Source organism: Wolffia australiana, chromosome 8 (genome assembly GCF_029677425.1).
Source record: "Wolffia australiana isolate 7733 chromosome 8, ASM2967742v1".
Lineage (NCBI taxonomy): Eukaryota > Viridiplantae > Streptophyta > Magnoliopsida > Alismatales > Araceae > Wolffia > Wolffia australiana.
Genome location: NC_135842.1, coordinates 11392522 through 11408018, shown reverse-complemented (window position 1 = coordinate 11408018; position 15497 = coordinate 11392522). Strand labels below are relative to the sequence as shown.

General features: G+C 41.9%; 1 protein-coding gene across 1 annotated transcript; it reads left to right on the top strand.

Moving 5' to 3' along the window:
- The first annotated feature begins 4860 nt into the window (after window positions 1–4860).
- On the top strand, window positions 4861–13401 carry LOC144706851 (BTB/POZ and MATH domain-containing protein 4-like). The gene is made up of 4 exons (XM_078579912.1): window positions 4861–5457; window positions 6550–6904; window positions 12215–12491; window positions 13041–13401. The coding sequence occupies exons 1-4, from the start codon at window positions 5066–5068 to the stop codon at window positions 13247–13249; spliced, it is 1233 nt and encodes a 410-aa protein (XP_078436038.1). The 5' UTR covers window positions 4861–5065; the 3' UTR covers window positions 13250–13401.
- The last annotated feature ends 2096 nt before the right edge of the window (window positions 13402–15497 follow it).

The window sequence follows — 15497 nt, the reverse complement described above, 5'->3', positions numbered from 1 at the left end:
TCCTCTTTCGTTTCTTTTTTTTATCACTGTCTTCTTCTTATTCTTCCTTAAGCATCCAATTCAGCATCATCATTCTTCGTCATTCATCTCTTTCCTGCTCATCATCATCTTCTTTTTCAGCATCCAGTTCATCATCCAGTTCACTTTCCTGCTCATTATCGTCATCATCTTCTTTTCTTATCAATGTCTTGTTATCTTGTTCATGAATGTCTTCTTCTTGTTCCATCCAGTTCATCATCATCATCATTCTTCATAAACAATATTAATCACTTTCCTGCTCATCATCATCATCTTTTTTCATCAATGTCTTCTTCCTCTTCTTCTTGTTCAGCATCCGGTTCATCGTCATCATTCTTCATCGACAACAATCATCGCTTTCCTGCTCATCATCTTCTTTTTTTTATCAATGTCTTCTTCTTCTTCGTCTTCTTATTCTTCTTCAGCACCCAGTTCATCATCATCATTCTTCATCGACAACATTCATCACTTTCTTGCTCATCATCATCATCTTCTTTTTTTATCAATGTATTCTTTTTCTTCTCCTTGTTCAGCACCCAATTCATCATCATCATTCTTCATCGATAACATTCATCTTCTTCTTTTTTTTATTAATTTATTCTTCTTGTTGTTGTTCATCATCCGGTTCATCAACATCATTCTTCATCTACATCATTCATCATTTTCCTGCTCGTCTTATTTCTTTCATTTTCATCATCCGCTTCTTCTTCTTCATCATCGCAGTTCTTTCTGCTACTCGTCTTGTTTATCATCATTCTTGGTCATCGTTATTCAAGACTATCCTGTCCCTTGTCACCGTCGTCATCATCATCATCTATATCATCACTCTTGGTCATCGCTACTCAAGGCTATCCTGCCCGGTCACGGTCCTCGTCATCATCATTCTTGGTCATTATTATTCAAGGCTATCCTGCCCCTCGTCTCGTCGTCATCATCATCATCTATATCATCATTCTTGCTCATTATTCGAGGCTATCCTGCGCCTCATCACTGTCTTCATCATCATCTATATCATCATTCTTGGTCATCTTTATCCTCTACCCTGTGGCCCACATCATCGTCTTCTTCATCCTTATCCACTACTTCTCTGCATCTAATCTTCTTCTTCGTCACCATTATCATCATTCTTGGTTATGAATGGTCATCTGCTTCATCATTATGCATTTCATCATCCTCATCCAGCCACTTTATCGTCATCATCATTAGCATCATCATCTTCTTTGTACGTCATGTGTTGATCTGAGGTCACGTGATGTCTTTATGTTCTTGTACGCCACGCGATGTGTGTATGCATTTAGGAATGCCTAAATTGTGAAGCTAAAAATATTTTCATAGTACGTGCTTGTTTAACTATGTGACGAACAATGCTTGACATTGATACGATCCTTGATCTAGCTAGGCTCATTTCGGAAGGAGGGTAGAGGACGAGAAGAGGTAGAAGTTCTCGGGGTAGAGAAGAGAAAAGGGAATGGTTGGGGGAAGGCAGAGCTGAGGGGTAGGGATCGGCCGAGGACGAGCTGCCTGGAGACACGGTGAGGTAGAGACGATCATGGATGCAGGGGATCGTGTAGGAAGAGAGAGCGACCAGACTTAGACAAGAAGACCTTACTTCAATTAACTTCTTCTTGGCTGCCCTCCTAGAGGGAGGGCCATCACTATTTAAAGGAAATACATAATTGCTAAATGACTGAAATGCCCCTGTGGGCCAAATGACGAAACTACCCCTAGATAGGTTTAGGATCCTCTCAAGGAGCTGTCGTTGCCATAGGATCCTGGGGGCACCTTGACCCGGACGGGTGCCCTTGAAAACCAGCTAGAAAAATGAATTAATAAAAGTAAATTTTCATAATAACTAGGGATCTGATCGTATTCGATCATACTCGATCCGGTCCAATGTAGGGATCGAATTGTTCGAATTAATAACAAATAAATATAATAATTATGTATGTTAAATGAAATGCGAGAGAGAGAGGGAGAGAGGACAAGAGATGGAGAGAACTAGAGAGAGATAGAGCACGAGAGAGAAGGCCAGAGGAGGAGAGAGAACGAGAGAGAGAGAAAAAGAGAGAATAAGCGAGAGGGAGAAAGAGAGAGAAAGAAAGAGAACAAGTGAGAGAGAAAGAGCACGAGGGAGAGAACCAGAGAGAGAGAGACAGAGGGGGAGAGAGAGCGTGAGAGAGAGAGCCACAGGGGAGAGAACGAAAGAGAGAGAGTCAGAGGGGGATAGAGAACGTGAGAGAGAGAGCCAGAGGGGGAGAGAAAACGAAAGAGAGAGAGAGACGGGAGAGAACGAAAGAGAGAGAGCGGGGGAGAGAAAACGAAAGAGAGAGAGACAGGGGAGAGAAAACGAAAGAGAGAGAGACAGGGGAGAGAAAACGAAAGAGAGAGAGAGAGAGATACAGCGGGGAAGAGAAAACGAAGGAGAGAGAAAACGAACGAGAGAGAGACAGGGGAGAGAAAACGAAAGAGAGAGAGATACAGCGGGGGAGAGAAAACGAAGGAGAGAGAAAACGAAAGAGAGAGAGACATGGGAGAGAAAACGAAAGAGAGAGAGAGATACAGCGGGGGAGAGAAAATGAAGGAGAGAGAAAACGAAAGAGAGAGAGAGAGACAGCGGGGGAGAGAAAACGAAGGAGAGAGAAAACGTAAGAGAGAGAGAGAGAGATACAGCGGGGGAGAGAAAACGAAGGAGAGAGAAAACGGAAGAGAGAGAGAGAGATACAGCGGGGGAGAGAAAACGAAGGAGAGAGAAAACGAGAGAGAGAGAGAGAGACAGACAGACAGGGGAGAGAAAACGGAGGAGAGAGAAAACGAAAGAGAGAGAGAGACAGAGGGAAAAGAAAACGAAAAAGAGAGAGAGAGAGAGAGACAGAGGGAAGAGAAAACGAAAGAGAGAGAGAGACAGAGGGAAGAGAAAACGAAAGAGAGAGAGAGACAGAGGGAAAAGAAAAAGAAAAAGAGAGAGAGACAGAGGGAAGAGAAAACGAAAGAGAGAGAGAGAGAGACAGAGGAGGAGAGAACACGAGAGAGAGAGAGAGAATTCAGTTGCATGGAACCTACGATGAGATTTGGAATGAGCAAATCTCTCATCTAATCATAATTAGGAGAAAAATCCATATTTGTGTTTGCCTTTCGGGTCAGTATCATAATTATTGTGATTCTCTACTTGATGAATCCATACTTTTGTAGTGGAAACAATATCCCACTCTACTCTTGTCTTCAGAACGAGGGCCCTTTAAATTTCTTGTATTTTGCAGTTCTAGTTGATTAATGACCACATAAGAAAAGACGCAAAATGTAAATATGTCAGGAATTGCAGTACTTGGGGAGATGTCTATCGAAGGAGCCTCCGAATTTAAAAGGAGAAATATTTTTACAAATATCTATCATGACTATTGTATGCCAGACACCCATTGCTGCTTTAGGATATGGTATTTGCAACCATCGTTCAACAATTTTAAATTTTCAGTCAAGATATCTGTTAATCCCTTATAATTTGAATAAAAAAACCACTAAAAATATCATATTTTAGCAATTTTGCGAGAGTTTGAGAATAAAAAACAAATATTCACGTGAAATTCCTTATTAAGGTCTTTAAAAGGACTAGTTTACCCTTCTATTGTGTAGATGATATCACCAGGGTCATTTAAGGCCATAAAATGAATAATTACCACTCAAAGTAAATATAACAACTATAGGGTGAATAGTCACCACTCAAAGGGCAAGTTCTTGCATAATTTAACTGCATAATAGCCAAGGCTCATTATTGTTGAGATATATAATATTTTCTCAAAAGAGCTAAATCAATCCGTCTAAATTAGAGAATGGTATCATTATTAATCGCAGATGTAACCATAGAAACCCCTTAATTAAAATATTCTGCCATTTCTTTGAGACATTGTTGTGTTCTCCTACAACTATGGCACCTAAATTTTAATTAAAAAAACTAAAGAGCTGGATATGTAAATATTGATCAGTAGATAACCTTATTATTTGTAAAAACATCAATGCAAATACAATGTAAATTCAATCCCATTAAATTTCTTTGTTCAACAAAACTTTCCTCTATGCAGAAGGAAACGTTACTCATTTGACATCATTAACCACATGCTTCACAATAATGACTTTTATTTATTTTTAAACATTACATGTCTGTTCAACTTCCCATGGAAAAATAGTAACTTTTTAAAAACTCCCTATAATCAAATCAATAACCAATTTAACCATAGAAACACCTTCAACTATTAATCAGTTGAAATTAGTGACTGGTGTCATTATTAATCACAGATGTAACCGTAGAAACCCCTTAACTAAATTTTCTGCCCTTTCTTTGAAACGTTGTGTTCCTGTGGCTATATTAACCATAACACCTAAATTTTAATTAAAAAATTAAAGAGCTGGCTATGTAAATAGCACACTACATACCCTTAATTATTTGTAAAAACATCAGTTCAAAAATATAGTAAATTTCTTTGATCTATAATTTTCCTCTATGCAGATGACTTTTATCATTTTCACAATTATGACCTTTATTTGATTTTAATTTACCACAGAAAAAATAGTAACCTTTTAAAAACTGCCTATAACCAAATCAAATAACTGGTTACAAACAATTTAACCATAGAGACCCCTTCAACTATTAATCAGTTGAAATTAGTGCCTGGCATCATCACTATTAATCAATGTTTAGAAATTAGTAACATTTTTAGAACTACCTATAATCAAATCAATAACTGGATAACAAACAATTTAATGTAATGAGTTGGGGTATATATAATATGTCTAATGTTAGTATCTTATTCAAAGCTCATAACAAGAACATAGGAACCTGATAAGGACGAACATTTAAGAACCAGATCCTACATACAAAGGAGAGAAAGAGAGAGAAGTTGGAGTCTTGGAGAGGAACCCTAAACCCGAATTCAACCATTTGGGGGTTTCGGCAGAGATCGCGAGGAATTGAAGATCCTGCGTTGCTTTGCTGAGATGATCTGATGATCACAAGTTCTTCGGAAGATCGTTGATCGGGGAATTTTCGCCTAATGTGATGGCTCTTCCCCAACAAGAAATGGGTCGCGCGATGTCGCCGTCGAGCTCGCGTTCTGTGACGGAAACGGTTAATGGGTCTCACAAATTCGTGATCGAGGGCTACTCTCTGGCGAAGGGTATGGGAGTTGGGAAGCACATCGCAAGCGATACGTTCATGGTGGCGGGATTTCATTGGGCTGTGTATTTTTACCCCGACGGGAAGAATCCAGAAGATAATTCGGCTTATGTATCGGTTTTCATCGCGCTTGCGAGCGAGGGAACGGACGTGAGGGCGCTCTTTGAACTCACTCTGGTGGATCAGAGCGGTAAGGGCAATCACAAGGTTCACAGCCATTTTGATCGGTCTCTGGAAAGCGGGCCTTACACCCTCAAGTACCGGGGTAGCATGTGGTAATTGTGATATAAACGACTTTTTGTTTCTCGATCTTGTCAAAATCAAGTTTGGTTCTGGAATTTCGTTCTAACTAATGGTTTTTTTTTGTCTTTTGATGATAATGCGTGCTTAACATTAAACTTTTTTCGGAGCCTCTTGCAATGGCTGTTCATGTAGATCATTCTGCATGTGGAACACAGCGTGAATTCCGTTTTTATCATTATTTATTCCGCAATAGGCTTCGGACGAATCGGTTCATGTACTGTGTTATTTATTTAATTATTTATCGACTTTCTGTTTTGCTGGAAAGATGATAAATCGAAATCTTTTCATACTTGTTGTTCTTATCATTATATTGGGGCTGTTAAATTTTCGACTTATAGTTGATTTCTTAATTTTAGGGTGATTTCTTCTTTGTTAATTTTGGCCCAGAATAGGCCATTCATTATATGCGGTGATAGACAATGATGATAGAAGTAATAATATATGCTTAGAAATATTTTTGGGAACTCTTAAAATTACTTTGATTGGGGGCACCGCTAAGATTGATCAAAATAATCGATATTTTGATTGATTACATCTCATAGGCGAGACATGTTGCTAATTACTCTGCGATTCAGTCTTTTGGAAAAAAAATATCGAACCAGGGATTGTGATTGAGGTTTTTTACCCGTGACAAGTATTATCATGTTGCTATATTTAAAAGGCATCTTCCTTTTATACATTTATTTATAAAATCGTAAATTTGTTGACCTGGAGGCTCGCTGATGAGACGCAACATGCTCAGTTTCACCTACCGTCAGAGACTATGACTATCTTAACAGTCTCGACAGTTTTTATTTTGGTTACTTTTAATTAATTATTCAATTTTAGTAAAACCTGACCGTGTAAGTTTAAAATCAGCTAATATCTATTTCGCATGGTAAAATTGATTGAAACCCCTATCATAGGAGGGATAGATTGCACAAAAGAATGTTCTCAATTATTTGGTTACCATTTCTGTTTTCTTTAATTTCATGTTCGTATGAAAATGCTGCTTTTTTTAAATTTTGGATTGTAAAATCGTTTAATCAAATAACTTTATGGCTGACTATTATCTCTCAAAACAGGGGCTACAAACGATTTTTCAGGCGAGCTGCCCTTGAAACATCTGATTTTCTCAAGGATGATTGCTTGAAGATAAATTGCACCGTTGGGGTTGTCATATCATCTGTGGAGTGCCCTTATTTGTGCGCCATCCGCATCCCAGAATCTGACATTGGCGACCATTTTGGCATGCTTTTGGAAAGCCAAGAGGGATCAGACGTCATATTCGATGTCAGCGGAGAAAAATTTCAAGCTCACAAACTCGTCTTGGCCGCAAGATCAACAGTCCTTCGATCTGAGTTCTATGATCCAGAGGGTCTTCCCATTGAAAAACCCACTGAAGTTGTCATCGACAATATGGATCCTAAGGTTTTCAAGGTAAGTGTTAAAAAATTGACAGATAGATGATAAACAGAGAGGAAACAGAAGGAATGGTGGGAGGAATGGAGCTCCTACACAGGGTGGCGCCTTTGGAGTTGAAAGAAAAACACTTCACACACACAAAAAAAAACCCTTACGGAGGCTAGGGTTTTGGGGCCCTTTAAGGGGTCCCCCGTACATTCTCTCACGTGTGAGTCACTTAAGTAGACTCACACGTGAGAGTCTCATTAAAATGGTCCCACGTGTGACCATTTGATGAGGGGTCACACGTGGGAGTTTTTGAGAGAAGAAGTTCTCCCAGTGGGCCACTTATATAACGTGGCCCACTTACAATGGAGGAAGATTAGAGAAACATAGAAGGAGAAGAAGAGAGAGAGATAGGAGAGAGAGAGATAGTGCGGGAGTTCAGTCCAACACCCCCCCGCAAGCTAGGTGTGGATGTTGACCATGCCTAGCTTGGACACCAACAAGTGGAATCTTGGACCCGGCAATGACTTGGTGAAGATATCGGCTTTCTGGTCAGCAGATGGGATAAATGCTGGTCTGATAACACCACGATCAATATTCTCGGTCAGATAGTGACGATTCATGGCAATATGTTTTGTTCGGTCATGCTGAACGGGATTCTTCGCTATGGCCAGTGCAGACTGGTTATCACAATACAATCTGACCCCACTGTTGTCATACAGACCAATATCTTCAAGGAGATGTTTCAGCCACCGACACTCTGAAACACCACTCTTCAGGGCACGTAATTCAGCTTCTGCACTTGACAACGATACTTCTTTTTGTTTCTTGCTCCTCCAAGTAATGAGACTGCCCCCTAAGAAGGTGCAGTAGCCTGATGTGGAGCGACTATCTATCACGGATCCTGCCCATTCAGAGTCGGTGTAAGCTTCCAGAGACAAACCTCCTTCCCGAGTGAAAAGAAGTCCCTGCCCAACTGTAAACTTTAGATATGCCAGAATGCGGTAAGCTGCACGTAAATGTATTTCATGTGGATCGCTCATAAATTGACTCAGTAGATTGACTGCATAAGAAATGTCAGGTCTCGTGTGATTGAGATAGATCAGTTTTCCAATCTCGTGTGATTCCGATCTTGACATTTACATCCAGCGGGGTACTAACAGGCTTGCATCCCAGCTGTCCTGTCTCTTGGAGTAAATCTAGTGTGTATTTATGCTGGCTGAGAGATATTCCATCCTTAGAGTATGTGACCTCAATCCCCAAAAAATATTTCAGTTGGCCGAGTGCTTTCATATCAAACTGTCTTGATAAGGCTGCAGTCAAATGACTGATTTCCTCACTATCTTCCCCAGTAACCAATATGTCGTCGACATAAACCAATAACACAGTAACTTTTCCAGTTGTTCCCTTCTTAATGAACAATGCGTGGTCTCCCCTTGCCTGGCAGTAATTTAGTTCAATCATAGCTTTTGTAAATCGCCCAAACCAAGCCCTCGGGGACTGTTTCAGTCCATACAGCGCCTTTTTTAGCCTGCATACCTGATTCGCCTTGTCTGTCAAGGTATATCCTGGCGGAAGTTGCATATACACCTCCTCTTCTAGTTCTCCATGGAGAAATGCATTTTTTACATCAAATTGGAGGATGTCCCAATCACACTTGGCAGCAAGGGCTATTAAAACTCGAACTGTATTGAATTTAGCTACCGGAGCGAACGTTTTACCATAGTCAATACCTTCCGTCTGAGTATATCCCTTAGCAACGAGTCTGGCCTTAAGTCTTTCAAGTGTTCGATCTGATAAGAACTTCTGGGTGAATATCCAACGACATCCAACAGCTCTCTTCCCGTTGGGAAGGTTCACAATCTCCCACGTATCATTCTTCATAAGAGCGGCCATCTCTTCATCCATGGCTGCTTTCCATCCCGGGTCTCGAAGGGCCTCTTCAACTTTATTTGGAATGTAAATATCTCCCAGCAGAGAAAGAAAGCTCTTGTAGTCATCACTTAGCTTCTCATACTTAGCGTATTGGCCAATAGGATACTTGGACTTGGCTCGGCAGGATCGCACCCCTTTTCTAAGGGCTATAGGCCACCCAACATCATCATCAATTGCATCCATTTCCTGGATATTAATAGTTTCTGCAGACTGTTCTTCCTGTTCCCCTTGACTCATCTCTGCAACTGCTTTAGCTTGACTGTCTTGTTCAGGTTGCTCATTCTGCTCCTCTCCATCTCCATCTACAGGATGAGTTGTTGGGTCTTCATCATTATAAAACTCCTCGGATATATCTTTAATTTCCTGATTTCCAGGTGGTTGTACCTGGATCGAGATAGCTGGAGATACTTGCGTGTATCCCATGTGAAGGAGAAATTCCAAGTCTGTCACATCTTGGTCATCTGGAGGCCTTTTAGTTGGACTTTCTTTCTGAAAATAAAATTCAGATTCTTGAAATACAACATCTGCAGAGACAAAAAACTTCTGTGATGGGGGGTGATAGCATCTATACCCCTTTTGGGTGCCGGAGTAACCCACAAATACACAACGAACTCCTCGTGGGTCCAACTTTCCCAAGTTCTGATGAATGTATCCAACACACCCAAATACACGGGCAGGAAGTCCAGAGAACAAATGCACCTTCGGAAACGATTCTTTCAGTCGATTCAGGGGACTTTCATAATCTATTACCCTCTTGGGGATTCGATTTATAAGATGAGCAGCAGTCAACACAGCTTCTCCCCAATACTTCTTCGGCAAATTCCCTTGATACAACAATGTCCTGGCAGTTGCAAGGGTATAACCCAGACGCCTCTCAGCTAGGCCATTTTGCTGAGGGGTGTTCACACAAGCAGTTTCATGGATGATCCCCTTGTCCAAGAAGTGTGACCTGACTTCGGAGTTGAGAAATTCAGTTCCGTTGTCAGATCTGAACCGCTTAATTCTCTTCCCAAATTGGTTTTCAATCATTTTGCAGAATTCTACGATGATTTTTGGAGCCTCGGCCTTTGACTTCAGCAAGTGTAACCACATAGTACGATTGTGATCATCAATGAACACTATAAAATACCGACATCCAGTTAGACTTTCCACTGGGCACGGTCCCCACACATCACTATGTATGCAATCAAATGGGGAATGAAAACGATCATCCATAGATTTAAACGACGTTCTCTGAAGTTTTGCCATATGGCAGGCTTCACAAAACAAGTCTTTAACAAAAACTCCCCGAAACACAGAGGGGTAACAAGTTCTAAGTAAATCAAAAGGCGGGTGCCCCATCCGCTGATGAAGACGAATCACCCTCTCCTCCTTGGGACTCATCCGTTGTGTCACCATGCACTGCCGTGTACTGCCATCCAGGAGGAGTAAGCCACCTTCTCGCCTAAAGGACGAAATCTTCGTCCCGGAGACCTTATCACATAAAAAACACTCATCACTGTCCAATATAAATCTCCAACCATAATAATCAACGACTTTTTGTATAGAAATCAAGTTAGCTCTTAAGTCTTCCACATGTAGAACATCTTTGAGCAGGCCAAGGGAATTAAGTAGAACCCTGGCAACACCTTTCACCGATAACGATCCTCCTCCTGCTGTCTGAACTCTGTGAGTGGCCCCAGCAGAGGAATATTGATTGAACAGGGATCCATTTGGGGACATATGATCTGTAGCTCCGGTATCTGCAATCCATTCATCAGATAAGGAATTACCTGATTTCACTAGGACGGTGGAGCTGAGCTTCTCCTGCACCTCTTCGACTCCGGGACTCGTCACGGTAGGTCCTGAACTCTATGGCTGTGATGCCGCCACGAGGGCCTTCTTGCCCGAATTCTGATTTTTCCAAGCCAATTTCCAGCAATTTTCTTTGGTATGACGCCGCTTCTTGCAGTAATTGCAGAAAAGGGCGTCACGACTATCTTCTCCTTCGCCTCCCACAGCTGGACTTGGTTGAGATGGACGTGGTGTCCAATTCCCAGTGGGATTGGTCCGAATCTCAGGCTTCTTTGTAAGGAGCGCAGCGGAGTTCTGCACCTGAGAATCCGGAGTAACCCCAAATCTGCTCTCAGCCTGTAAGATAGCACTGATAGCTTCTTCAAGAGACGGCAGCTTCTCTCGATGAAGCAATTGACTCCTCACTGACTCATAGATGGAATTCAGGCCCATAAGAAATGTAAAAATTCTCTGCTTCAGAATGTATTGCCTCTCCACAGATTGTGGATTCTGCACTGGCCAAAGATGGTCAATTTCTCTCCAAATTGCTTTGAGTCGGGATGAATACTGCCTGACATTTTCTCCACCTTGACGCGCCAATGTCTCCTGCACCTTGAGCTCGTAAATGCGCCAGTCATGTGACTGCTCTGCAGTGTATCTCTGGATCTCATCCCAGAGTTCTTTCACTGTGTCGCAGTAGAGAAAATCTCTCCTCATCTCAGGAGTCATGGATCTTAGCATCCAACCCAAAATCAAGGACTCCTCTGCCTTCCACCTTTTGAAATCCGCATCTGCTGGAGTTCTGGGCAGATCAGTCAGATGATCTCCCAGGAAACAACCATACACAGTGAGAGTGACCATTTTTGACCACTCAAACATGTTTCCCCCATCAAATTTCACTTCTGCTGGGGGAAATACAACTCCAGCCCTTCCAATCTCTGCATTTGAGGCACTTGTTTCCCCAACTCTAGCTCCAGGGATATCTTGAACAAATCCAGGGGTACCCTGGGTTGTGATTTCATCTCCTAGGCTTGCAATGCTTGAAGATGATGCTGAAGAACTTGACAAATCGAGGTAAGCTCCCTGGAAGACTTCCTCGAGATGCTGCAGAGATGTACTCACAGGATAGAGTGCTCTGATACCATGTTAAAAAATTGACAGATAGATGATAAACAGAGAGGAAACAGAAGGAATGGTGGGAGGAATGGAGCTCCTACACAGGGTGGCGCCTTTGGAGTTGAAAGAAAAACACTTCACACACAAAAAAAAAAACCCTTACGGAGGCTAGGGTTTTGGGGCCCTTTAAGGGGTCCCCCGTACATTCTCTCACGTGTGAGTCACTTAAGTAGACTCACACGTGAGAGTCTCATTAAAATGGTCCCACGTGTGACCATTTGATGAGGGGTCACACGTGGGAGTTTTTGAGAGAAGAAGTTCTCCCAGTGGGCCACTTATATAACGTGGCCCACTTACAATGGAGGAAGATTAGAGAAACATAGAAGGAGAAGAAGAGAGAGAGATAGGAGAGAGAGAGATAGTGCGGGAGTTCAGTCCAACAGTAAGATTATCCTTTAATTCCTTTTTTGTTTTCTTAATGATCATGCTTATCAGTAATGACCATGATCGGAACAGGCAATGTTGCATTTCATATACACGGACACACTCTTGGAAGAGGATTTGGCATTGTCTGACGAGCCATCGACCTCTTTCTTCTCCGAGTCGCTTGCGGCCAAGCTTTTGGCTGCAGCAGATAGATATGATTTGGGGAGGCTTCGTTTGCTCTGCGAATCTTATCTTTGCAAATACATCTGTGTACATTCTGTTTCGAGCACTCTTGCGTTGGCTGATCGCTATCATGCAATGGACCTCCGTGCTGTCTGTCTGAAATTCGCTGCTGACAATCTTGCAGGTAAAGAAGAAAATATATTATTTGAAAATATGATCTATCATTCCATTCATCTATCAGTTGGTCCATGTGAGGCCATCCCTCCATCCATCCATCGGTCTACCGGACAATCCACCAATCTATCCTTCCATGGATCCATCCTCTGGTCCATCTGATCGAATGTCAATAATTCCATCTATCTATCCATCTTTGTCCATCAGTCAACAAGACCATCCTTCCATCTGTCTGATTATATATATGATATCTGACTGTCAGCCGAAATATGAGTTCATTTCTTTTTAGTCATTTTTTCTTCCTTTTATTCATTTCGAATTCTGGATACTTTCTTGTATTGGGCCTTCTATTTTTTAGCCCACGTGGATGTACAACTTGGCATATGTATAATAAGCCAAGGAACTCCATTAGGAATTCGATAAGTGAAGTAAGTTTTCTTGAATCTTGTTTCCCTCTTCTCCCACTACAGTGTCGAAGAGAAGTCGTGTGAAGAGAGACGAGAGGTTCATGGTATGTTGATCGACACTGACGTCATAATGATCTTATATTGGTGCGCAGCGGTTATGAGGTCGCCGGGGTTCGAGTATTTGAAGGAAAATTTCCCGTCGTTGCAGTCAGAACTGCTGAGGACGGTGGCGGGCTGTGATGATGAGTGCAGCAGCGGCAGTGGCGGTGGCGGTGGTGCTGGTAGTAAGAGCAGGAGTGTATGGGGCCACCTCTCTGATGGCGGGGACACCCCCGGCCGGAGAGTAAGACAAAGAACTTAACCTCTGCATGGGGGCTCTTCTGTTGCTCTGACCTTTATCTGTAGAGAGATAGAGATGAAGGTCATGTTGGTGGGCATGAGACTTGTAACGTTGACCTTTGTTGACTTTCTGTGGGTTTAACCACCACTAAATGAATATGTTGACTTTTACCATCTTCAGATGTTCCTGACTGTGACACGTTTCCTTGTCTGCTGAGAGAGGGAGAAATCAGTATTGGAATGATGCCATGGCTTTTGTGTTTAGGACAGTCGTTCTGGTAAATAATTATTTGTTTGACAAAATGACAGTTTTAATTGCGTTATTTCGGGGCTTTTTTTAGGACAAAAGCTGGAAGATGAGAGTCCATTGCCATATAATTCTTTTGATGACAAGGTAGTGATGGTGAGGCTGCAGCTGCGATGATCTTTTACATAATTCAACTATTAAAGCTTGATGCTGAGTAATGCCAAGTAAAAAGAAAACCTTCATAATTAATCCTATATTTATGTGGACTGGGGGACAAAAACCTATTTTTCAGCTAAGAGTTCTCTTTTATTTAAGCAAAAGAGGGAAGATCACCCGAAATCAGTGATCAATCTGAAAATTTAATAATACATATGATCATAAAAAATAAATGACCAACCAGCCTGGTCCATTTTCCGTCCTTCACTTCCTACTAAACCAGTAGGATATATTCGCATAACTAGCGTTCATCATCAGCTGCGAGAAGACAACCAGACAGCAGATGCCCTCGTCAACCATGCGGTACACACACAACTCCCTTCTTACATTTTCCTTTCTTGGCAGGCGCTCCCTCCGACCGCTAGGGGATGCTATCGCGTCGAACGTCTCAGCTTGCCGAACCTCCGCACGTGCCACACACTTTTGAAGGAGGCTCCGTGGGAATGGCGGGTCGCATGGAGCACTCGAGGTGGGAGCGCTCACGCCTGATCCGACGATCACGACAGCGGGGTGGACTGCGCCCACCTTGGATGAGGTCCTCGCCACGCACTTCATCGATGCACTTGTTAAAGGCGGGGACAGCTCCACTATCTCTCCACCATCATCATGCGGGGGGCTCGTGTGAGGCGTCGACGTGAGCACTTCTCCGAGCACCTGCAAGGTATCACTTATGTATCGTTTCCTTTTCTGCACATGGGTGTGGACGAGTGGGATCCGAGTGTAATTGGGATATTTATACTCGCTCCACGCCTATAAACATTGATAAACACTTCGCTTTATAAATTAAATCCCCCTGGGTGGCGTCCAGGGCATGGCTGGATCGGTCTACGGGCACAACCGCAGGGTTGGCCGTACCCGGCACCGTGTTTTTTGCCAATAAAAAAAAACCAGTAGGATATATAGATCTCCATATCATGTAGTATCGAGTCCACAGGCACAGCCCTTAAACATCACTTTATTGTGGTGCAGCCATAACGCAGCCATAATGCAGCTAAGAGATATCTTAAATTCGTCTATCTGATTGATATATCTACTGAATCATTTAAAACAGGGACTAGATTTCAGAGAAAAAGCTTCAGAATTTCCAAAAAACTTTGTTTCATGTGGTCCACATATTTATTTAACTTCATGACTCATAGAAGGTTGTGGGATTGAAGCTTGCAGTTAAGCTTTTCTTTTTTTAGCTGCCTTCGGATTTTTTTCTAAAAGTTTATCTTTTTTTTTAATTGTTTGGATAGCAAAAGTCTTAAAATACATTAAAGAGAAACTCTAAATTAAAACATGAACCTTAACATAAGGAACTTCTATAGAAAAAACATATGGAGCTTGAAAATGTTGGACTATTTCACAGTAACTAAACCTTCGTTCAATATAGATACATATAAATATGTATCCACTTATTTAAAGTATCTTTATCAAAGATCGTTTCCTTATTTGGAATTTTATTCTATTTTTCCTTCCGAGTTTCTAGCTGAAGGAAGTGGGTGGTGAAGTTGGACTCTTTGTATCAGTTTATTTTACTTCTTGCTCCTGCTGATAAAATCTACACTTAGTTACTGCTCCCTTATCATAAGATCTGACCAGTTTTCCTCTCAGCTTTGGATCTAGCATGCATATAGTCTATCAGTATGAACAATGACAGCCTGAATTAGGAATTTCCCTGAGGTTGGTAAAACTCATAGGGGCCATCTTAGCCAATTGAGTGTTCTACCTCGGCCCATCAACATCATATGCTCTACTGAAATAAATTTTGCAGAAAACCAGCCACACCCCTACCCACAAGTTATCCTTGTGTTCTGTTTCCATT